This window comes from Lepidothrix coronata, unplaced genomic scaffold, assembly GCF_001604755.1.
Source record: "Lepidothrix coronata isolate B3197 unplaced genomic scaffold, Lepidothrix_coronata-1.0 Scaffold195, whole genome shotgun sequence".
Classification (NCBI taxonomy): Eukaryota; Metazoa; Chordata; class Aves; order Passeriformes; family Pipridae; genus Lepidothrix; species Lepidothrix coronata.
This window is the reverse complement of record NW_016690375.1, coordinates 716939-741181: the sequence shown is the minus strand read 5'-3', so window position 1 is coordinate 741181 and position 24243 is coordinate 716939. Positions and strand designations below refer to the sequence as shown.

Here is a 24243-nt window from a genome sequence, read left to right as displayed (position 1 = left end):
ACTGGCCCTAAAAAGGATTTATGTGACAAAAGCTTGTTCGTTTTTAACTCTATTTCAATTAGACTATTAAAATATATTACCTGTACTGCTCATTTCTTTCTGCACCGTGGTGCACCACATCTTTTGACAAAAACAAATATCCCTTCACAGCATCTGTGGAATTGAATGCAAGTGGATGAAAGATGAATTAACAGATGAAGAATACTCACTTAAATGCTGACAGACAAGCAGTTATGATCAGCAGCCCCTCCAGAAAATATACATGTAGCTCTCAGACAAATAAAAACCATTAAGAACAGCTGCAACAAAGAGAATCCAATGCCAATTATTTCCCATAACACACTGGATTAATTTCATATGTCATCCCACTGAGCTACAAACAGGACTCCAACTTCAATGAATTCAACTGATAACACAAAATGTGTGTTGCTGCCTGCACTTTATTTTCTCTAATGCATGATAGTTGTATCGGCTTCACAGGAAATAGCATAGTGGAAAATTATCAATTCTGCACAAATTTACAAAGAGCTACTCTCTTAACTGAGCAAAATGCTTTACGAGGGACACATCATTTGCATGAGCAACATCCACGTGAAGTCAATATACCTTGCAGCAAAGAATTCATCTTCTTGGGAGGTGCAGTTTATTTTACTCTGGAGATTAAGGTATTCACTGCTACTGCAGTTATCAGCTATACATACAAGAGTAGCACAGGGACGAGGTGGTGATTTTTGTCTTTCTCTACCAGTTATTTTCACAAATGCTGTTAGAATCAAACAGGGTTGGGTTTTTTTCCTTTTGCTTAACCTACCCTCCCACAAAAAAATTCATGCAGCCAAGTAAAAATCATAAAACCAACACAAAGACTCCAAATATTCTGCAAGTAAGATATGCAAAGACCCCAGTCTGTTCAAATAAAAAAAAAAAAAAAAAAGGATTTACCAAGAAGGTACCTTTGTTTATAACTTACAAGTAGCTTTAATGGACAGGAAAATGCCAGGTACTAAAAAATGCCCTTAAGTCTAAGTACAAAAGACAAACCAAGGCCTAATGGCTGGAAGTAAAAACACAGCTACCATTAATTTAGGAATCAGGTCTGTTTTTTTCATACTCTTGTTTTTAGTGGTTTGGTTCCTTGGCTGTTGTTTAGGTTGTTGTTTGTTTTTTAAATCTCACACCTTGGGAATAACCTTGCAAGTGAAGGCACAGTTGTTCAATCTCTTAAGAAGGAAATATTAGTAGATGTACATTCTTTCAATTTTATGCAGGAATATCATTAGATACATAGCCCTATTCAAGTTCATCTTTATTGTGAAGTCATCCATGAGTCAAAACTACTATGATTTCAGTCTTCGCCACATTACATATTGTTTGAAATTTGAAGTATGACCATTCACTAGAAACACCTATTAGCCTGTGGCTTTTGTAATGCTAGTGTGCAAACCCTGTATGTAGCAATAGCATATCAAAATGGAACTCAGATCTGAAATAAAGTCCTAATTCATGTTAGGATCTGCTAAGCCCTTCTGTTCACCTTGAATATGAAAATAACTTGCATCTATGCAAAAAACGTTATCTACCTTTGAAATACGCAGAATGAATGAGAATGGAAATTTCCTTTATTTGCCTAACAATTCTAAGCTTAAACAAAGCCCCTGACTGATTCTGCACTGTTTGTTCTATTTTTGTTAAATAAATACTGTTTGCCATCACAACACAGAGACAGAATAACAAGCGATGAGTTTGTTCACCAGCTATTAAAACATGCAATAATGATTAAAGCATCTGATAATGAAAAAGTTTTTACCTACCCATACGAACATTGGCTTTTCTTTCCATACAACAACAGCAACCAGGTCCATGAACAAATTAATTTGGGCAGTTTTATGTGCTAGCTCCAAAATGGAGAGCTCCATTAAACAAACTGAAATGTGCATTACAGAGACAACAAAGCATCCTAAAACCTTTTTAACAGACACCCTGCTGCACGGAATTTTTTAAAAAAAATAAATATTGAACAACAAGAGATATCTTTGAACTTCTCTGATTAACAGACCTTACAGGCCTCCTACCAAGCAGCAATAAATATGCCTCAAGGAATCAGTCTATCACTTCATACCATTTAATAACGCCACAATTGCTTTTGTTATGCAGACTGCATAGAAGGGAGAATGCTATCCGAGAGCAAAATCATGCATTAATAGTGCCTTTCTTTCTTGTGTTAGTCAGCATAGCATCCCTGCTTTAGTTCTATTCTCTTCCACCTGTAGATTCTTCCAGTAGACAGCTGAGTCCACTTAAAGCATTGAGATAGAATAGTTTGGCATCCACTTTCCCAACTCAAGTTATTAAAATGAACTACTGTGATTCATGAACCATGGCTGAGTGGCTGACTATTCCTTTCACTTTGGTTCAAGATTTTTATTCATGTATCTGTATCTCTTTGAAATAAAAACCTCACAAAGACACCAACACGCTGAGATTCAATGTCTCATCTTATCAGTGCCTAATACTGGCAATGAAGAATCTGACATTCACCAACCTCCATCCTAAAGCTGTCTGTTCTGATGATATCATTTGCACAAATAAGCTTTGTTGGTCACTGGTCACTTCTCAGTGGGATATTTTACTCCTGATTTTGTGTCTGGGCACAGTAAAGTAAGAAGGACATTTTACTATTCCGTTATTTTTTATTATTAATATTCTAACATTAGTTCTGGTCATATTTTGTTACTTAACTACTGTTTAGAGGAATTAACTTTATTTTTGGATCCCTTCTGCTCCTAAAATCTGGAAAGCAGTATGAATAGCTTGAAAGCTTGCCTCTGAAACAGAGGTAGTTCTCTGTCATTGATGATGCTTCTTTTTTTGTTTAAAAGACATATAAATTTTCCTACTGTGATCAAATCATAGAAAATAGACCACTTGTTTTTTAAACTCTTCTTTCAGCAGTAAACTTTAGAAGTGATTCAGTGTAAAAACAAGTTAACCTACGCATAATTTCACAGTTGATTGAGTACTAATTTACATTAATTAGACATAAAACACACATCCTTAACATGTGCTTGGGTGCAAGCAAAATCTAAAGCCCAGAAATGACTGTGTCTTATTTTCCTTTATTAATTTTTCTTTCTGCATAATCTTTAATAACTGCACACACGCTTCCTCTGGCACAGGAGTGGGGAATATTCTAAGAGGAAAGCAAAATACAAAGAACATTCTAAGAGGAAAGCAAAAGTTTCCCAAAAGCTACCTTCTGTCTGATATGGGGAAAAAAAAATTGCCCTGACTCTGTACCTCTGACGATTAGTTTAATAGTGTAGGTGTAACAAGGCAGATTAATTAGGCACCTCAGAAAATCTTTTAATCACTATGAGATCCACTTAATACCTCACCAGCAGCAACCAGTCCCTAATCACCAGCACAAGGCTGTAGTTTGACATGCATTTTAACAGCTATGATAAAAAACATGTTTCCTCAGCTTGCCACCCTCAACCAGCAATTCCCCTATGCCCACATCATTCCCTACAGCACGGTGCCATGACTGCAGTAAACCAAACCTGGGCCAATTAATCCAGCTGTTACTTGGTTATTTTTGACCAAAGAATTTTCCAACCAGTAGAAGCCCCAAAGCATCCGCATCAGGTTAGAACAATAAAAATGCAATATGAATAAACAGGTGACACCACATCTTTTCCTAATTCCCTTAGAAACATCTACACATTAGACACACAGAATTCATTTCAGAAGCTTAATTTTATATCTGCAGGTATATGCTCTGATGGATACAATTCTGTCCATAAAACAGTGTACATTTACACTTCATGTAAATTCATTCAATATAGCCTCCCTCTTGTTCTGAAACTCTCAATAAATTCTTTTTAATGTTATATTTTCAGATATTGTCCTGAAGAACACCAAATCATATTAGGCAACAATTCATCACATAAGCCTTAATCACAGACTCAAGAAAAAATATTTTCCATGTTACAGGCTTACAAAATAAGGAACACAATGGTGATGTCTAAACAATAGGGTGAAAACAGTTGCACCTGGTGAAAACTGGGTGAAAGGAGAAAAAGATACAGAAAAATAAATGTTGTGGTTTACTGCAAAAAGAGCACATAATTGTCACATCAGAAAGCAGAAAACATATTTTGTATAAAGACTTGAATTAACAAATTAGGGAAGATGTCAGTGTTGGGGATACTTTGTGATTTAACTTTAATCAGAGCCAACATGAATGGAAATTATGGGCATAAATCTTTATGAATAATGATGCAAATATATTCCTTTTCCTTTTTTTCTTTCCCCTTTTACAGGTTGTGAGGAGGTAAAGCGTTTCAAAGAAAAGGTATAGCTTTGATAAAAAGATCAAACTGCTTTACCCATGTCACATGAGTCCTTAAAGAGTAAAGATAAAAATGACAAGATTTATACTCATCTGGAGGAAAAACTGCTAAAATGTGACTAATGAAAATACTCACACTATTGTGCACAGTGCCACGCTTACAGCAGGAAAATTTCATTACTTCCCTCTTTCAGCTGCAATGCCTGACAGGTTTTTGCCAACAATGCATATTTTACAGGCTGCTTTATTTTCTTCTGAACAATGTCCCCCACAGGGAATATTCACCAAAAAAAAAAAAAAATAACCCCTAAATTTTGCTATTTCAGGCAATAGAAAGATTTCAAATTTTTCCTGGCAACCAGTCCTGTAAACTCTTGACCTGTTTAGTTCCCAGCTTCTCTCTTGATTTCTTTCTGATTTCTAAAATTACGGAAAGCCTCTCCCATCTTTCCAGCTTATTTCACTGACCTACTTCCTATCCCCTCAAATTTCAGAGCTCCTAGTCCCAAACTTCTCCTGAACTTCTTTCCTTCCCAATGCCTCATCCCTTCCTTTTCCACAGTACCTGTACTGAACTCCACCTCATACTTAATTGCAGTTTTCTTATATTCAACCCTTCCTCTCTTATCATCAGCACTTTATAATTCCATCCATTTTCTAATGGGAACATAGCCTAGCCTCCAGTAAATCCTACTCTTTAATCTCCTTGCTTCTCTCTGGACGAGGTTCTCAGTTTCCCTACTCTCACTTCCTCCACTCCAGTAAAGAGACACATTTCAAAAGTTGGCAAATTTAGAAAGACAAAAGTCTTCTAGGGTAACAGTCTGCCAAGTCTACAGATTTGTAAAAACAATTTCATTTAACTAAGTGTTCCCTCCCACTATTTACTCATTTTCCTTCACATAACATGAGTTTCACATTTCATGAGTTTTATTTTGGGATAGTTTCTTCAAAATATATTCCAAACACATACAATCTGATCATTTCAGGTTAGAGTAACTAAGTAAAAAAGGGTGGATTTTACTTTTATCAACTACAAGATGCCAAAAAAAGATGACAGGAGACTTCTGATTTTTAGAGCAGTCAAAATTAACCTCATTTCCTTTGATATACTCCAAAAAGTTATTCAGTGAAGAATCTTGTAGGAGTCATTTTTAGGAGACATGAATTCTGCTACTGAGCTGCCTGTTTCCCAGCATCACACATAACAGGATGGGTATGTGGGAGTAAGTTAAAACATATATATATATGAATAAAAAACAATTAAGGAAGAAAAACTGAAGCCCTTCTTTTTGTCCAAGATCTCTGAACAGTAGAAACAGGCTTTGGTGAACAACCTTCCATTACATTTCAACTGATTAAAACTCTCTATCCTGTTGCAGATGTTCAAGTTCCAGAAGCAGGTTGTTACTAAGCATTTTAACTCCCCTCCCCAGGTTTTCTTGCAATATGGCATTTTGTGATGTGCAATGAATTGCTCCAGCTATTACTAACCACTACTTCTCAAGTATCGATGTTTGTCTGACTGTAAATCAGCTCCAAATTGTAACAGCTATCCAAACTGTTTATGCATCTATAAATCTCAGACAATTATCCATATTAATATTCTCCGAAGTCAAGAAAGCTGCTCATAGCACAAAATCACAAAGCATTTGGGGTTTTTTTCAAGAATTTGAATAAAAAATACACATTCCTGAAATTTAAGCGCAATAATTTCAGGAAAGTTTGTATTGTTTGGGGGGTTGCGTGCAGTTTGCTCATGGAAATATCTATTCAGTGAGTTATGAAAATTTTACAACATCGATATTAAGTTATTCACCAGGCCTGTGTTATTTCAATGAATTTTATTAGTTTTACTGAATGAATGCTATGAATACAGAAAATTATCTCTGAGGCAACAAAATACGTTTTAACATGTCATTCCTTTCCTGAATTACATACTTTTGCCTATTCCTCCATTAAAAGGTGAATTAACCTACACAAACATTCCTAATTTCCATATATCAATCAGTACTACAGCCCACAAAATGTGGTCCTGAGTCTTTAATGGGCTAGCATGCACGTGACTTAAAATCAGAGAAATCTCCTGTTCTAAATAGCAAGCTTCTGGGTCTACAGCTAGTCTTCTAGCCACGGCCACGTTCTTAACCCAGGGTTCATCTAGTATTGCCTCCAGCAACACACTGGCAAGACAAGAAGGACTGCAAATATAAATGACCTAACAAGTGACCCAACAGCATTTCGATTTCTCACCCCATTACCTTCTTTTTATCAATCAAAAGGATCAAAGGCCTAGGAGAAGCACCTGACCCTCAATTGCTATGGCCTGGAGGAAAAAATATTGTATTTATTCTGAGTTTATTCTCACATAAGCAAAAGAATACAAATAGGCAGCTTATGGGAAAGCATTCCAGATCTCTCTCTGCAAGACTGCTCTTGGCCACACTGTTTGAGGGAGCTACACAGCAGGAAATGATGTGGACAAGAAAGGACAGGGGCTAAATTAGTCACTCCAAGAACAAAGCCAGGGCAATTTTCAAGTTTTATTTTCATAACAAGTAAGTGCAAACTACCTATGAATCATCTGACCTACAGAATGATAAACCCAAGACTGCTGGATTTGTATTCATTAGTCATAAGTTTCAAGTTCAGTGAATTAGCTCTCTGTTAACTGTCTCCCTTAGAAAAACCTTCTGAAGATTTCTGTTTTCCTATTGTATGCATTATTTGCATATGCTAACCTGAGAAGACATACCACAGCTGAAAAATACTACCCATGCTAAGGGCATCTCCCAAGATAAGAGACATGACAGTAATCTTCTAGCTTATAGCAGAAATTCAATTAAAAAATAATTTACCTTTCATTTCTTAACAAGTACTTTCTTTTACCAGTACTGGAAAGAAAGATTTTTCCACTTAAATATTATTCATTGCACAAAGGCCCCTCTTTTATTTAAAAATCCAGTGTAGTAATCAAAATACAGACATCAGATCAGCCACACTAGGTTACTTAACCCTATAACCTATCTCCACCAATGATAACTTTCAGGTTGCCCTGACCTGTGCCCTTCTGTGGAGAAGAGATCCCAGTACGCAAGCACACAAGAGTACATCAGATTGTAACACCTCTTCCAATTTTTTCAGAAACACTTGTTAGGGGCCTGGTTGCCTCCCCACCCTCTCATGCTTCTATTCCCATCCACCATCATAGCATATCACAGGAACTCCTTGTCAACCACTTCCCTTCTCTGGCACACCAGCTCCATACAGTAGGATGAGGAAATATAAGAAGCTGAGTGTAAACATGGGGATGAACCCACTTCCTGTGAGTTTAAAATTTCTACCCAACACAGCAAGTCTGGAGGCAGAGCATGACTGGGCAGAGCACACAGGCACAACAAATTAGCTGGGAGCCTGTGGAGGTGTCAAAGGAGCTCTACTGAGCATACCCTGCAGTTCCCTATCTTTCCATTTCAATACTGGACTCTCATTTCTTTCCGCTATCAAAGGACTTTGAGCATCTGACATACGAGGGCGGTCACGGGGTGTAATGAAGACAGAGCCAGACTCCTCTTAGTGGTGCTCAGTGAATAGAGACGAAGGTGCAAAATGAAATTCAAGAAATCGAGTTAAAAGCTTTGGTTTTTTTCAAACCGTAAGGCTAGACAAACACCTGGACAGGCTGCCAAGAGAGGTTCTGCAGTCCTCTACCATCACAGACACTCTGAACCCAGCTACATGCATCCCTGGGTAAATCCTAGCTGACCCTGTTTTAAGCAGAGCTGTTGGATCACATAATCCCCAGAGGTGCCTTCCAGCATGTGAGATTCTATTTCTCTCCTACTACTGACTAATGTATTGTGAGAGTGGGTAGGGAGTATTCATTAGATTTGTCATAAGACTGTTTAATCCTTGATAAATTACTGACCCTTCTCACAGGTCCACAGCATGACAGGCACTGAACAGAAGGTAAAGGTCTTCACCACAAATGAGTTGTTTCTTTGGAGTTGGCACTATAGGCAGTGACATACAGATTTTAGTAGCCCACACACAAAACCAGATTGAATGTTTTTCTTCAAAAGCACTACATAACAATTCTGCTACAGTACTCGTCTGTAGTCAGAACATGCTGTGCTTGTGGAAAATACGGTAATGAATAGAAAAGAAATGTAAAAGTCAAAATAGAATAGAAAAACAACCAAGCTGCTTTTGTTTGACAAATATAGCTGTTTAAACAATATTAATCATTAGTGTGTATTTTAACACACTAACAGATACTTCTGTACAGAAAGAAATCTTTCCCTTCATGTGGGAAAAGAAATCCCTAAAAATATTGATGCCTCAGAGTTTTTTTATTTTTTCCATTTTTATAGATTTTAGAATTAATTATGTAGTGGATGTAGATTCTAATGTATCAGTGGAACTTTCTAGTAGAAGTAACTACAGCAGCACACAACTCAGGTATCATTTCCACACTGAGGTCTCTACCAGCATAATTAACATGCATTCTTTTACTGTTTCACTGTATTATATCTCTTACCAGTATTTTCCAGTAAAAGTAACGGCAGTAGCTTAACGGTTGCACATACCAAACCCCATCCCATATCAATTCCTCAAAATTCCATTAGCTGTTTAGTCTTCAAGTTGGAACTGCAGAAAAACACCTTAAGGCCTGCACCAAAGACATAAACATAGGCAAAAGTGACCTTCAAGCCCAGAACTTTGGAGGGCCTCCAAGGACTCAATGTGATAAGATGAGGATGAAGATGATGAAAGAGGGGTCGCAAACTCCCCCAGACTCAACTCCCAAGGGGGTGTGCCAGAGGGTGGAACGAGGCAAAACCGGGGGTTGGATGGACAGGGATTGGATGGACATCATTATAAAAACATAGAACCTGTGTGCCCGTGCACACATGCTGGCTTGTATTCCTGTGGGCCAAGGGCTCATTAAAGCTCTGCTCTTCTTATCTTATCTCCTACCTAAATTGGCCTGGAGCCTCCTCCTGTTTTTCTCCTCAGTCTTTTAGGCACCAATATCAACTCCAAGTGATGAGCAGCTTCAGAACAAGACTTCTCTTACATTAACTGGCAAAACTGTTTGGGGAATGTAGTAAGACTAGCACAAAAGTATATTTTTTTAGAAAAATCCATTACTTGGGTGTGCTTTATACTTAGATTTTTGAGTCTCAATAAATAGCTACAATTTTCCTAAAAATACAAAAACAGAAAAATAAACACAATGCATTACAAGGGACACCTATCTGTAGCTTTAAAAGTTCAGTACCCTGTATATTTGTTCAGACAATAATACTTAGAGCAAGGACTCCTATATTAGAACTTCAGAAGAAAGTATCAAAAACCCAACTCATACTGATTTTGGATGGGACAGAGTTAAGTTTCTTCATACCAGCTTGCTTGTACAGTCCCGTGTTTTGGATTTGTGGCCAAAACAGCGTTAACAACACAAGAAAGTATATTTTAGTTATTGCTAAGTGATGTTTGCACACTGTCAAGGACTTTTCTGCTCCTCACACTGCCCCAGCAGTGAAGAGGCTGGGGGTATGCAAGAATTTGGAGGGGAACACAGCTGGAATAGCTGACCTCATCTGACCAAAGGGATACAATGTTGTGCTCAGCAACTGAAGTGGGGAAAGAAGAAGAAAGTGGGAATGTTTGCAGTTACGGCACTTACCCAAGTACCCATTATGCGTGATGGATTCCTGCTTTCCTGTGGATGGCTAAACACCCACGGGAACACCCATGTCTACCCACAGGAATACCCATGTCCACCCACAAGAACTAGTGAATTAATTCCTTATTCTGCATTGCTTGTGCGTACAGCTTTTGCTTTACCTATTAAACTGTCCTTATCTCAGCTTGCAAGTTTTCCCACTTTCATTCTTCCACTTCTCCTCCCCATCTTGCCAGACGAAGTAAGTCAGAGGCTGAGTGGTGACAAGTTGCCCACTGCAGTTTACCCTCAACAGAGATAAAAGGCCTCATCTTGAATATTGTGTGCAGTTTTGCCCACCGCAATATAAGAAAGACAAGAGAGTGTCCAAAGGAGGGAAACAAAGATGGTGAAGGGCCTTCAAGGGGAAGCCCTATGAGGAAAGGCTGAGGGCACCTGGTCTGTTCAGCCTGGAGAAGAGGAGACTGAGGGGAGACCTCAGTGCAGTTACAACTTCCTCTTGAGGGGAAGCACAGGGGGCAGGCACTGATCTCTTCTCTGTGGTGACCAGTGACAGCGAATGGCCTGAAGTTGTGCCAGGGAAGATTTGTGTTGGATATTAGAAAACTGTTCTTCACCAGAGAGTGGTTGGGCACTGGAACAGGCTCCCCAGGGAAGTGGTCACAGCACCAAGCCTGACAGAGTTCAAGAAGCATTTGGATGATACTTTCAGTCACACAAGGTGTGACTCTTGGGGATGGTCCTGTAGAGGACTAAGGGTTAGAATCTATGATCCTTGTGGGTCCCTTCCAACTCGGCATATTCTGCAATTCTGTGTAATTCTGTTCTATTTTCACTGCATAACAAACACATCCATCTATTACCATGTTTACTCTGGGATTTAAAATTGCCATTTAAAATTGCCAGTACATCAGTCTAACTTCGACCTCTATTAATGTAACTCCATTTAATTGAAATTATAACACCAATGTTAGTTTACTCTTTTTTGGGCTATAATGATTATGTCCTTAAACAAGTGCATAAAACATTACAGCACAACCATTAAGTCACATTTAAATTCATTTCTGTTAGTTATTTGATCTCAAGAATTAATTCAAAGTGTCTAAAAACTGCAATCTGATTTTCACAAGCCCTTAATTTGTTAAGAAATGTATAGTACACTCCAGACATTAATTTCTCCATCTTCTAGTTGACCTAAAAATCACGGACTAAATGCTGAAATCCCCATTTGCCATTTCGACTTTTTTTATGCTATTAGTATGTGAAAGGCACTTTCTCCATGCCAAACTAAGAATACAAGGCTCAAATTACTACTTACCTGCAGTCAGCAGTTTATTCCTATTTAGATAGCACTGTTCAGCCTTATGCTATCAAAGTAGTCCTGACAGTTCTTGCTTTAAGTGGCTTCCACAGTTTTTCCACAAAGGAGCAAAACACCAAATTCATTGCAAAAGGGGAAATTTTGTTACGTTAGTACAAAGCTAGTTATAAATGAATGCTGTCAGGTCCACTTCACATGAAGGGTGAACTACTGCCTTACAGGGTTTGCTTGAACAGTTCAATAAGAATTGATGTTCCTAAATATTCTCCCTCGAGAAGTCCAGCATAGCAGAGAAGAATTTGAATTAAGCAAAAATCCCATAATTCAGTGACAGAAAAAAAAGGAACATCTACTTCAGCTATGAAAAAGCTTTTATGAACACGACAAATACCAAAGATAATACACGCAGAGCAAGTTAACAACAGGTTGCAGTTATTCAGAAAAAACATAACCTAGTTGATTCTAAGGAAGGTTCTTTCCTGTGCAAAAGACATTAAAGAAGTTTATGCATTTTACTTACCTAGTTCATATTTTTATAAGTTTCAGCGTATCTGAAAAAGGCTGTTTTGTCTGAGGTTTTTTTTCAACCTGAGTTGAAGCCCTGAGCACTCAAATTCTCCTTATAACCTTTCATTCACTACCTTTCTAGAGCAGGCTGTTAAAACATTAATCATTAATCTCTGTAGGTGGAGAGTGTACCCCATAAGGTTTTCTCAGGCCTCTACAGGTCACATTTACAGGCCACAAAAACAGCCACCTTCAATTCCACTTTCAAATCTACTGGTCGGTCACCCACTGAAACTCATTCAACTCAAGTATTTTCAATAGCATCTTCCACCTCCTGTATTAGCCACAAATTGCATAAAAATCTCAGCTTCCAATTCTCAGTGCAGGTTGTCAGAGGTATGAAGCAGAAGGTCAAGTCCATACTCAAGGAGAAAAGTGCAGAAGAAAATGTTAAAGTAACCTGAAATGAATATGAAAATCACTTCAATCCTCTCTAGACTAGCAGCCAACCTAGTCTGACTCACACTCTCAGCACTACATCAGCCACCAGCAAAATACCATGCTATTCAGTATAGAGAAGAGGAACACAAAAAAACATTTTAGCCCTTATTCATGTACAGTCACTGAAGTCCGTGGGGGCACAGAATCCTGTTGTTTCTGTGATGATGTAGCAACTATATTAAAACCGGTTCTTCATAATAAGACTACTCAGATAACACTAAAAATAAAGTCATCTATGAGAAGCAATGAACACGCTTTCATGATTGAAATTCATTGTAGATCTGGATAAAGCTTCATAAGGTACAGTATCAAAAATAATGATATATTTTAATACAGTGGTTTGGATAATTGCTCCATCATTGCAAGTACTATTTCTGAAGTATACTAGAAACCTGACTATTAATTGCTAAGTCGCCCCAAATCACTTTGGTAACAAAACCAAGGTACAGTTACACACATAGAATATCCAGGACACCAACTACAATTTAGACACCAACTGCTAATTAGGTAATTATCACAGATGTTCTGGCCAGAACACATTTTTGTTAGTGATCTATGTTTTAACTTTCTGCTCCCTCCAGAGATACACTAGGAGTCTCAAATACTTGCAGGTAACATCTCCTTTGCAAGCATCTCACTGTTTCTGTGTCAATCATTTACCTTTGTTCTATCCTCCTGAAGTTTCAGATGACCCACTCTGTAATAAATTAGTCAATTATTAATTTTTCAAATTAAATGCTTAATTGACATATTCAACCCCTTCCATTATCAAACTGAATTCCTTCCCATGAAATATTACCCTATATTCCAACACTGCTTTTTCCATACACTGTTCTTAATTTATGTTATAAGCATACTTACTGAGATGTTTGGTAGTCAGAGCATCCTCACGTAATAAGCACAGTACAAGCAGGAGGAAGAAGGGATTTTGGCTAAGCATCAGCATTGGATGGGTAAGCAAAAAAAAGCTCAGTAAAAAACCTCAGTAATACAGTACCAGCAGGCATCTTGAAAAATTACCTTTAGAAAAGGCAAAAAATTAAAATGAAAATTGAGAAGGGAAATAAAGCAAGTTTTGTGGCAACTGCAGTTACTCTAGTTCATGCTACTCCAGTTCTAGTATGGGAGAAAATGTGAATGCCACTATCTGACATCTTGACAACAGGGCAATGAAGACTTGTATCACTGTTAAAGCTGAGGGAAAAAAGCTGGGATGTCCTTAGGCCTTGAAAGTCCTGGGCAACGAGCGGTTTTATCTAATATATAGGAACCACAGGAAAGATGCAAAGAAAGAAATGGTACAGTCAAAGCAACAATCCGGAAAACTAAGTTGTGCAGCTCTAATTGTGCTGACACAAGTAGGTAAGGCTGCCTTGCTCTTGGCAAAAGAAGTGGATGATGCAGCATTCAGGGCAAGCATAAAAATTTTACCTGCAAGGGTGAAAAGTTGTAGCTGAACTTAAGAGACAAAAACCAGGCAACATCTAGAGAAGATTCAAGTATGAGAAACTGAAGAAAAGACTGTGCTGAAGAATGCCCGGAAAAACACAGTCCCACAGAACAGAATGCTCACCCACTGAGACAAGAAACAGTTGAAAGATAAAGTTTCTTTTAGTTACATAGCACATATAGATAGATAGGTGTTGGCAACGGAGCAGTCACTAAGACAAATAAGTATTTTCCTTGTAAATAATAGCAAAGAGGCAGAAAGGCAGGTTTGTGAGAGTAAAATATAAGTGGGCAGTCTCATTCTACTGCTTGCATACAGTCATATTTCTAGACAGAGTGAAAACATGTATGCATGTAGCACAGTGCAGCTTGTTTCTTGAAGTTGGGCAGTGTGGTATAGGGGCTCCAAATCTGAACTTTTTTTATCTTGCAGTAACACACAGTTACTTCCATTTATATCATCCTTCATGACTATCTGGTTTTAATAACTGTAATTTGTTAGCATTTCAAAATCTTTATCAGTAACTTAAAAACAAAAAAAAGAGCAATTTTTTTAACATTTTCTCTTTGTGATAAAATGTGATAAATGTGATACTCAGGATAGTCATCTTTCCATATCAGCCACTACTATGAGAAGTGATGGATAATTTTGTTGCTCATACCCATTTCCATTTCTGTTAATTCTAGGTACTGTAGCACATCAAGTCTTTTTTTTTTTTTTCCTGCTCTTCTGACTCTTGATCCTCTTAAAGAACTTAAATACAGTGGTTTGGTGGTCTGATCTAATTTTTTTTCCATGTGGTTATTCTAATTATCTCCTGTATTTCAACTATCCAGGTTTGCATTGTTTTCACTGGTCTTGCAGGGCTGCATATTTCGGACCATTTAGGTCTTCTACCATGCTGCTTTGCATTTTTCTTTCTTTTTGCCTCTCTTACCCACAGCAAAAGAAGAACCACTGAGGTAGAAACCGAGCTGTCAGACATAGCCTCTACCAGCCTTCTGAGACATAGTTAACTAGTCTACATGTTATGTCTGAATATTTAAAGCTGTAACTGATGAGTTCATATTTGGAACATTTGAATGACCAGAGTTTCTACAGCAACATCCACCTCTTTAAATTGCATCAATATCAGCAATATTCATTTGAAAAGTGTCTATTATACAGCATAGGCTAATAACATTGAACTGTTCCAACAGGAGTCTTGAATTGCCATTGTCACCTTCTGGGCAACTGTGACACGTGAGTCCAAAACCATTTTTATGGAAACGGTTCCCTCTTGTGGCAGAAATTGGTCACTGCAAGAACGCCGGTTTAGTAATCCAAGCAGTTCGTCTCCAGCGTCTCTTTTAGATCGTTATTTACATTACTAGGAAATTGGCACGTTCACAGAGTTATTTTGAAAGATTTTTTTTCTTTCCCTAAATCTCATCGATGAGCAGCACTGCTCTTGGCCAGATTATAAATTACTTTCAGCATCTCACAAGTGAGTTAATGGCCCACTTGGGGGAAGCGGTGACCATTTTTGCAGGTTTCATACATATTCCCAGTATTTAGGAGATCAGTCTATCTAAGCTTTTACCTATCACCTTTGAAACAAGAACTGACAATTATGCAAGAATACTCTACTACACCTGTTACTATGGTGTTAAGCATTAATTGCTTGTGACAAGCTTTGAAGAGGCCTTTTTATTGTTCAAATATGTATTACTACGAACATTCAATTTCTTAAATTTTTTTATTCTTTTACTTCCAGGAAACTCTGTTTATTCTTTTGCCTTCTGGTTGTCTGTGGGGAGGGAGTGGTTGGTGTACAGGGCAGTGGTTTCAGGTTTGGTTTTGTTTGATTTACTTCTTAAACTTCGCTTTTTACTAAAAAAGTTTTGATTTTCTTAAGATAGGAAAATGATATCCACATGTATTGGGGGGAAAGGAAGAATAATTTTACCCTTCACTCATGAGTATGCTCTCTAATCTTGTTTTAAAAGTCCTTGGTTTGTGACTGTAATACAAAGAAGCTTGAGCAAAAACCTGTAAATTTGTGGATGATCTTGCTAATGGAAGTGGGGGGAAAAAACCCCTGGATTTCATATACAAAACGAAGAAGGGACTCAGATTACCACCTAAACCCATCCACACTTTGCTTACTTCATGTTGTTACTGGGTTGTCACCTTCTCAATTCCACCATTAATACAGGGCTAAATAGAATAAAGTGCTACAGCATCAATCTAGCCCAGTATTTAAATAAACAAAGAGGTGTACCGAACAGCTTGGGTCTAAAAATCCAAGTAAGGTTTACAGGCCTGAGCCAAGGTTAAGCAGTATTTTATGGCATGAACTACATCCGCACAATGCTCTGTATGAAACAGCATCTTTGAATGTCATCATGTTCTTCCTGGCTTTGAAAAATAAAATGTTATTCACTGATATCTGGATGCAAACTTCCTGCAAAAATAGATAAATATGCAAAAGCTCAGTTCTTTTTTAGCACAAAGGTTTCTTCTACTATTTAGCAGTTCTATGTCTCTATTTCTGTGCTGTATCTCTGGGTGCAATAACCCAGTGGATACCAAAAAAAAATATTTAAAAAATCAATTTTTTGGTAAAAATAAATTTTTGTTGAAATAAATTTTGAATTACTTTACTACTTCATTTGACAAGCTGACAACAATCTAGAAACAAGAAAGGAAGGTGTGCAAAATTTCCTCCTTCCTAAAATTAATTTGCCTCCTGCCCTTTCAGGTAGCATAAAATTAATCTGATAAATTTGCACAACCTGATCCTGCTAAGAAGAGAATAATCCTGCTGGTAGTCCAATCTGCCCAGGTTACCCTTGTATTGGCAAGATTTTTCTGTAAAAGACATCAAGTAACTCCATTTTAGTTGAGTGTTTTAGCAACCATTGCTTCAGGACACTGGTACCAGTGAAATCTGTTGTGCATCAGCCACACATTCACAGAATGCGCTTGGCTACTGATATAATTTTCTCTTGCCATCCTCAGCAGCATTTTCAAGTCCAGCCACAAAGGAACATTTAGATGATACATTCAGACACGTGGATGAGATTTATTAAGACAACAGAAGGGTTTCACATCCTCTCCAGAAACCCCCAAACCTGAATTTCCTGCCATAGTTTCTGTAAGGGGATTTCACAGTACATCAGATTCCCTCTCAGGACCTGGTTTTATTAAATGATCAATCAGGAAGAGAGAAAGATAATTCTAGTCTTCCTTGGCTTCTCAGGTGGAAGAGAAGATGTTATGTTTAGTGTTAGCCAAAGCAGCATAAAAGTTGCCTTAAGCACTGGTATGAGTTGTTGACTTCTGGTAATGGCCTGCAAAAATACATCAAAAGAGTGCGTAACTGGAAATCTAAGATCAGTTTGCACCAATCCATTTCCCATCTCTATGGAACCGTAAAATTCTCTCTTACAAAAGGCAGTTGTGGTCAAATCTAAATGTCTCGGAGATGTGTTTGGTCCCGCATAAGAGCTACTACATAAACCTGAAAAGGAAAAGCCTTTTTATACATCTGGTCAGCAAATATAGGTAGGGGTAAGAAACTTGCACCTTTTCGCTTTCCACGAAAAGCTGTGTTTGGATACAAGTACAAACTGAATCCTCCTTTTTTTCAGTCAACATGGTTAATAAAATATTTCAAACTAATAATGACCATAAAGCTTGTCTTAATGATTCCCATAAGCTGAAGAGTGAATTCCATTGCTGCAGTATTCAATCTCACCATCTTTGTTATTTCTTTCACTGGAGAGCACATGCATAAATATAAATTACACTCACCTTAAAATATTTATTCTCATTCGCTATAGGAAAGCACTTGTCAGTCCTTTCCTTCTACTACTGTTTCAAAAACTGTCCTGCAGTTATCTGATCTGCCTTAGCTTTTCCAGTCCTCTGGACTCTCCAAGGGTTCTCGTAAAGAATCCTTTCTCCTCTTTACCTTGTGCTCACTGAAAGCACTCAAACTTCTCACCAGTTTCAAAAGGGACCACTCAGACCTCTCAAATGAGCCTCTTTACAGACAACTTCCTCTCTATCCAATTTCTGATCTGATCTCACCCATACCAGACAAGCACATGAAGTAACTACCACAATAACAATAAAATGTTGCCACAGAGTAGCCCACTGCATTTAACCTCAGAAATAGTTGTACAGAACTTTGCTGCAGTTCCCTCTCCCAGTTTTTCTCCAGGCAAATCAGCAATGTGTGACAAGAAGAAACTCTTCACAGAAAGTATGAAAACCTTTTCACAATGCCATATCCTGCAAAAAAATACTTTTAATAGCTGTAGCTGAGAGTAGATTACATTTTGGAAGCCTGAGACAGCTCCCCCTGTCTTTATTACTGATAGTTACTTGCAAAGGCACTGCTTCTCACTGTACTTAGTTACACCACTCACAGAAAAACATGAACATATGTATATTGGAATAAAACTCACCATGCTGTTCATTTTTGAAGAGGAAGAGCTTGCCCTCTGCTTCCGTAGGCTGTTCAGCTCCTCTGCATTTCCATCCTTTGGTTTTATGATCAGCCGACTGCCTCCAGCAGTACCTTCCGAAGAGGATCTCAACCGCTTCTCAACAAATCTGCCTTCTCGGCATGGACTGAAGCTATTGGCAAGATCAACTACAAACAGAGAAGCAATCAGCAATCATTACAGGGACTTACTCTGTATAACTGTTTTCTTAATCAGAACACTTCTTTGCTTGAAATGCTTACATTGAAAGGGAATCCCCTAAGAGATGTTCTGTAGAAAGCAAACTGCGATTACTTAGATAAAAGTGTCACCTGGGCCAACGGTTCACTGTTCAGCCCCCAACGAATTGCACACTCAGCACACTACAGCCCAGTCCATGGCTCCTCATAGAATCCAGAAGGGTCTCTGCTCCATCCTTTTCTTTCTTCCCTTGTTATAGGACACTTTCAAACTCCTGTCCAGTAAAATCCATCAGAGAAACTATCACTGGTTCACTGGTGCCAAAACTCAATCTGCCTTACCCTCCATCCCAAGGCAAGTCCATGTTTTGTAGGGCCAGGTCACAACTTTGTTATCCCCACATAGGACAGGGATGCACATTAGTTTCTGTTTCTGTTCAGCCTTCCCAGCTCAACTCTGCCCCTGCACCCTCCAAACTGAGCCTGCAGTCAGTGGGCTGAATCCCAGTCCCCAACTCCAGTTAAGCAATAACAAAATAAGAAAAGAGGAGAAAAAATACATTTTGAAGTGTTAGAGCAAATTTTGAGATGGGGAAATGTAGCACTAAGATAAAAAGCATGATAGCATAATAAATGTCACAAAGAAAATCTTATCTTCTTTTGCATTTCACAAGAGAAGAGACATTTTCTCCAAGGGTTCTCAAAAAAATCCTGATCACATAAAAATATACAAAGGTATACTAAGAAATGCATGGCACTTCAAACCTGCTCATACATTAATGTCATGTTCACAATGCTATCTATAATGATATCAGCTATGAGACCAGATACAGAAAAGAAAATACCTATTAACAAAGAAAAAGCAGAGAAATATTTTGTATTCACATCTGGGTTTATATACTGTTTTAGAAAACCAAATGTTTAAACCAGTCTGTTGCAACAGATATAACTACTTATCTTACTGAATGCCATGTAAGCTTTTCCTGTATTTGCTTCATTTCATATGGCAGGATTTTGTATCTTTTTTTTCAATGGTCCTTTCGCATGCTTGGCCAGTTTCTAATTTGAAATACATTCTTCACCACACACACAAAAAAATGTATTTTGAACAGCACTATAAAACCATAACAATTAATCATTAACTTTTATATAGCACAGTATTAGCTCTAGTGTTTCTGTGAACACGAATCCAATTTACAAAAATCCCTCTATCACAATCTCAACTCCAGTTAGCTGCGTTCCAGAAATACAGATTAAGTATACAATTGCCAGCGCATGAGTCTGAAACACACTGGGCATTTCTAAACATCCCTCCAAGCTGCTCACTTGCTCTTCTGCAGTACACTCTAGTAAGGCAGAACCAAAAATATGAGCTCATTCACAGATGAGACAATGTGGCAAGGAAGACAAACGGGGTGCTCAGGACTGGTAATATACATAAATGGAAATATTTTTTCTCCAGAGTGCCTAAGGTTCTGAGGGAAAGAGCTGCCTTCTGGTGAAAGCTAGTTTAGTGGATTAATTTCTCTTTATGTTGCCATTTATGTACAAGATATCCAACCAAGCCTTGCAGTGACTAATAATTCAAAAAGCAAAATTGTTTTTGATTGCTTATAATCTTATATGCCTAGATAAACATCCAAGCAAAAAGATGGGTGTGAATACATATGAGTTTACTTAAAGTCATTCATCTTCTAATACAAACACTATATACGCTGCCTTGTTATCTCTTAAAAATTTTGTCCCACCAGATACAGCCTCGGGATTTTTCAAGAAAGCACCAGTCATTAAGTTTGTTTAAGAACATCAACTGTCAGAGATAAATGTTTTCTGCAGGTGTCCTTCACTCAGGGGCCTTGTGCCTTACTTATCAGCATTTCTATTGACTTGGATTTCTAGGCACTTAATCTTGTTAGTATTTCCAAATTCCTTTTCATAAACTAAAGACACAATGTGAAATCTAGATAGTAATTAACTCTCTCAGTTTCATAGATTACACAATGACAATTTGGACGCTTATTTGAGATGGAAGCAGAAATAGGATCTCTCGTACTCTGCCACAGAAATATCCACTCTAAGCTACTCCATAACATAGTTGAACAGGGAAAGAAAGACTGGTAATTTCAAAACCTAGATCAATATAAGGTAAACCATGTCATTTTTCATAACCAGTCTACAAGAAGGTTTATTTCTCTGATGATGTTTCCATCCCAAATTTCATAATTTGTACGAAGTCCAAAATAGGTATGCCTCAAAAAAATCCCAGCTTCAGCCTTTAACAAGAGTCAAGAATCAATACTCTCTTTCTTAATTTGTTTTCTACCACAAGAAAGCATAGCCACGAACAGCAGTGATGGGTGTTCGCAAACTGTACAACATCAATTCAAAAAACATAGACTTTTTGTTTAATTCCTAAAATTTTGGGAGGCGGACACAATTTGTAACTTTTTTAATTCCTAGTTAGCTCCTGCAAATGTACAAAACCACTTTATGACCGACCAATCCCAACAGAAAACTGAGACAAAAAAAACCCCACCAAACCCAAAAATAAGAAGACTGTAAGACATACCTTTAGGATTGTTCGTTTCATAACCCTGCTGTGTTTTAAAGGACTGAGGTTCAGAACATGGAACACTCTTAGACTCCGTTACAGGAATTGGGCCTCTCGTGTGCTTGGACGGCGTTCTTTCATCTCTGTCCCCAGTCAACCCTTGTACCTTTGGAGAGAGTATCACTGGTTCTTCACTACGTTGTAACGCAAAGGTTTCTAAATGTGCATTGTCCACATTATTTTTTTCTATGTGTCTGGCATCATTAATATGCAGTCCATTGGCTTGCAACAGTACTTTTGCTTGATTAGCAGCTGAGGTTTTGAATAAGGTATTAGATCCGACAGTACATGAGCTCGCGTGACTCGCAGGAGATACATCAGCAGAATGGACAGTACTTTCCACAAAATCCGTTTCCCTTGCAGGAGCAGCATCAGGATTAAAGAAGACGTGAGAGGTAGAGACATCCTGGCCAAAATCCTCTGCGAGCAGCGCACCAGGCCCACTGCTGGGCAGACCATCAACCTCTGAAACAGAATCCTCCGTCAGGGCGACAAAGTCAGAGGGGGTCTGGGCAGCTGTGAGGTCAGCTGAGAGCAGAGGGGACTGCAAGGAGCTTCCCATGCACTCTGTTGTCTCGGCTGAGCATGGAGGAGAGGACTTGGCAATCACAGGTTCGCTTTCCACATAGGATTTAACTTCCAGCAAGCACCTGGACTGCTGCACAGACGACACTGACTGACTCTCTGGAACTGGTTTGGAAAATTTGTAGTGTGATGAAAAAGATTTAGTGAGAAGTTTTCGTGTGGACTGTTTGACAGAATATCGGCTCTGCTCCTCCGCAAAGCCCGAATCATCACCCTCATTCTTCCCAGAGCTTATGCAATTTATGAAGACATTTTTATTAGCTGAGGGCTCCTTTCCCTTTTCAAAATCGTCTGTTAAAGACCTTGTTATCTTCTTGCTACGTGAGCTGCCAAAGCCAACTGAATGTCTTCCTCTGCTTTTTATGTGCTCCTCTAAGCTGAGTTTTTGAAAAGTGCTGAGAGAGGATTGGGCACCATTCGAGATGTTAACATTTTGATTAGCTGAGTCCTGCTTCTGCTCACTCCCTTTCTTGTTATGGAAGCTAATGGAAGGAGTGCGGAAAATACTCCGGCGCTTTCCTGTGCTCCCTGAGCTGGAGTTTGTGCTGGATGGAGAGGAGGTGTGGGCACCGAGAGCATTAGTAGAAGAAGGTGAGGAAGGAAGGGAGTCGTGTCTCCGGTTAACACTTCTCCTGAATATTGGCAACCGAGATACTAGAGTCGATCGTCTGGATCCTGAGTCCCCCATCAGGGCACAAAGTGTCCGTGGTTCCTCACGGCCAATAAACGAACCTGGAATTAGAGAAAAAAAAAAGGGGGGGGGTAGATAAATAATTCAGCCTCAAAGCCCGCTTGAACAGACTCTTAAGTCAGCCTAAATAAATGAGATGTCAACATCAATTTTGTGTATAGCTGTAAGTTACTGCATATGCATTACTGAAGACTTCTAGAATTTCAAAGTGATGTTCAATAAGTAGCACTGAAAACCCAGCAACTGAGGAAAGATGTGGCTCAAAACATTCCACAGATGAAAGATACAGTTTTATATATGGTATTGCACAACACAGATCACAGTGGGTAATAGCATAAAATCTAAACACCAGAAGTTACACAAGCATATCACTCAAAATGTCCTTGTTTTTGTAAGTTTTTAGAACAAGTCGTCTTCTAAACTGTAAGCTTTCTTAGAAAATATTTGATTTTTCATCATCTGAGTAGAACAAATCATTATTTTATGTTTCTATATACTCAGATTTTTGCATGAAAGAAGAGAATTTAAATTTTCCAATCTTCATTGAACTTTCAGTTGGATTTTTAATTGCCTCATGCTCCTCCTAAAGGCTGCATGTATCACTTTGCAGCAGAGAAAATGACAGGATTGCAGTCCAGTCAAAATATGTACCACCAAAAATTCTTCCTAAGAAACTGTAAGTTCTGGGAATTTATTGTCAAAATACAGGATCGTGTTTCTATATTTGAACTTTGATGTTTCCTTTGAACACTCCTCTAAAATCCTCCCACAGCGTATTTGCTTATAATTGACTAATTTTTCAGGGTTTTTCTGAAATTAGTGAAAAGTGTTTCATACACAGGCACTTAAATATTTTTAGAAATATTTAAGCAATAAAGACTTATTTTGATCAGCACCACAGATGTACTAGAAGAACATTAATCATTATGAAATATATACCAGTTCTATCTCCTTTTTGTTCTCATTATAATAAACCATCACTGCGAAAGACAGCACCACAGAGGGAGCAATAAAAACATGTACTATATAATCAAAAGAACAAGAGAGCCTGTAGGTATAATGCCAAAGCATAACTTCATGAGCTGCTGGTATTCAGCATACAGAAATAAAATCCAAGTCATTTACCTAAACAATGTTTGTCTGTCAAGTGCAAAAACAAAGTAATTCATCTGATGAGAAATTTGTGTTATGTGGTCACAACAAGGATCTTAACTATAGAGATATAAATTTATGTAGTGTATATATACACACACACATATATATAAAATGGGAACAGAATATTTAAGCAGTAATAAAACTACATATCTAACTGTGAAAGACAAGGTAAAGAGTAAGTTGAGAGACTGTTTCTGACTAGATATCAGACTGTATGTAGCATTGTTAACTTTTTTTTTTTTAAATGCTAGTATGGCTGAACATACAATGCCAAGCAGCCACACTATTCACAAGCACCAGGAATCAATAAGCAATTTTGTACTTTAAGATGAGAGAAACAGCTTGGGAATAGTCACTAATTGCTAGAAGTCATTGGTGATCTCTGATGAAAAGCTAAAACCCAACCTAGACAATACCGAGGTTCTGTGATTGAAACTCCAACTCGAATTCAGTCTGACCAGGGCAAAACTGACAATACAGAACCCCACAGAGTTATCAGAACAACTTTACATCCACCAAATGAACTAATGCACAGAAGCCGTTCCATTTCACTGACAAGTAAGAAAGTTTGAATTCACACCACTGTGTAAGAGCAGCTGCAGAGTGACAGCACAGAGAAGCCAGGGCCCTATGAACTCACACAGGGGCTGGTGTTACACCAGCTTGTTCACCTGTCCACAAATCAGCCTACTGAAAAGGGGCTT

At 38.2% G+C, this 24243-nt stretch overlaps 1 protein-coding gene across 1 annotated transcript in view; it reads right to left on the bottom strand.

The window, feature by feature from the left end:
- CCSER1 (coiled-coil serine rich protein 1) overlaps positions 1–24243 on the bottom strand; it is a 650146-nt gene that overhangs the window by 555421 nt on the left and 70482 nt on the right. Inside the window, exons 2-3 of the mRNA XM_017831720.1 lie at positions 21067–22425; positions 18280–18467 (exon numbers count right to left, since the gene is read on the bottom strand). Of these exons, the coding sequence (XP_017687209.1) occupies positions 18280–18467; positions 21067–22381 (1503 nt within the window). The 5' untranslated portion in view covers positions 22382–22425. The remainder of the gene's footprint in view (positions 1–18279; positions 18468–21066; positions 22426–24243) is intronic.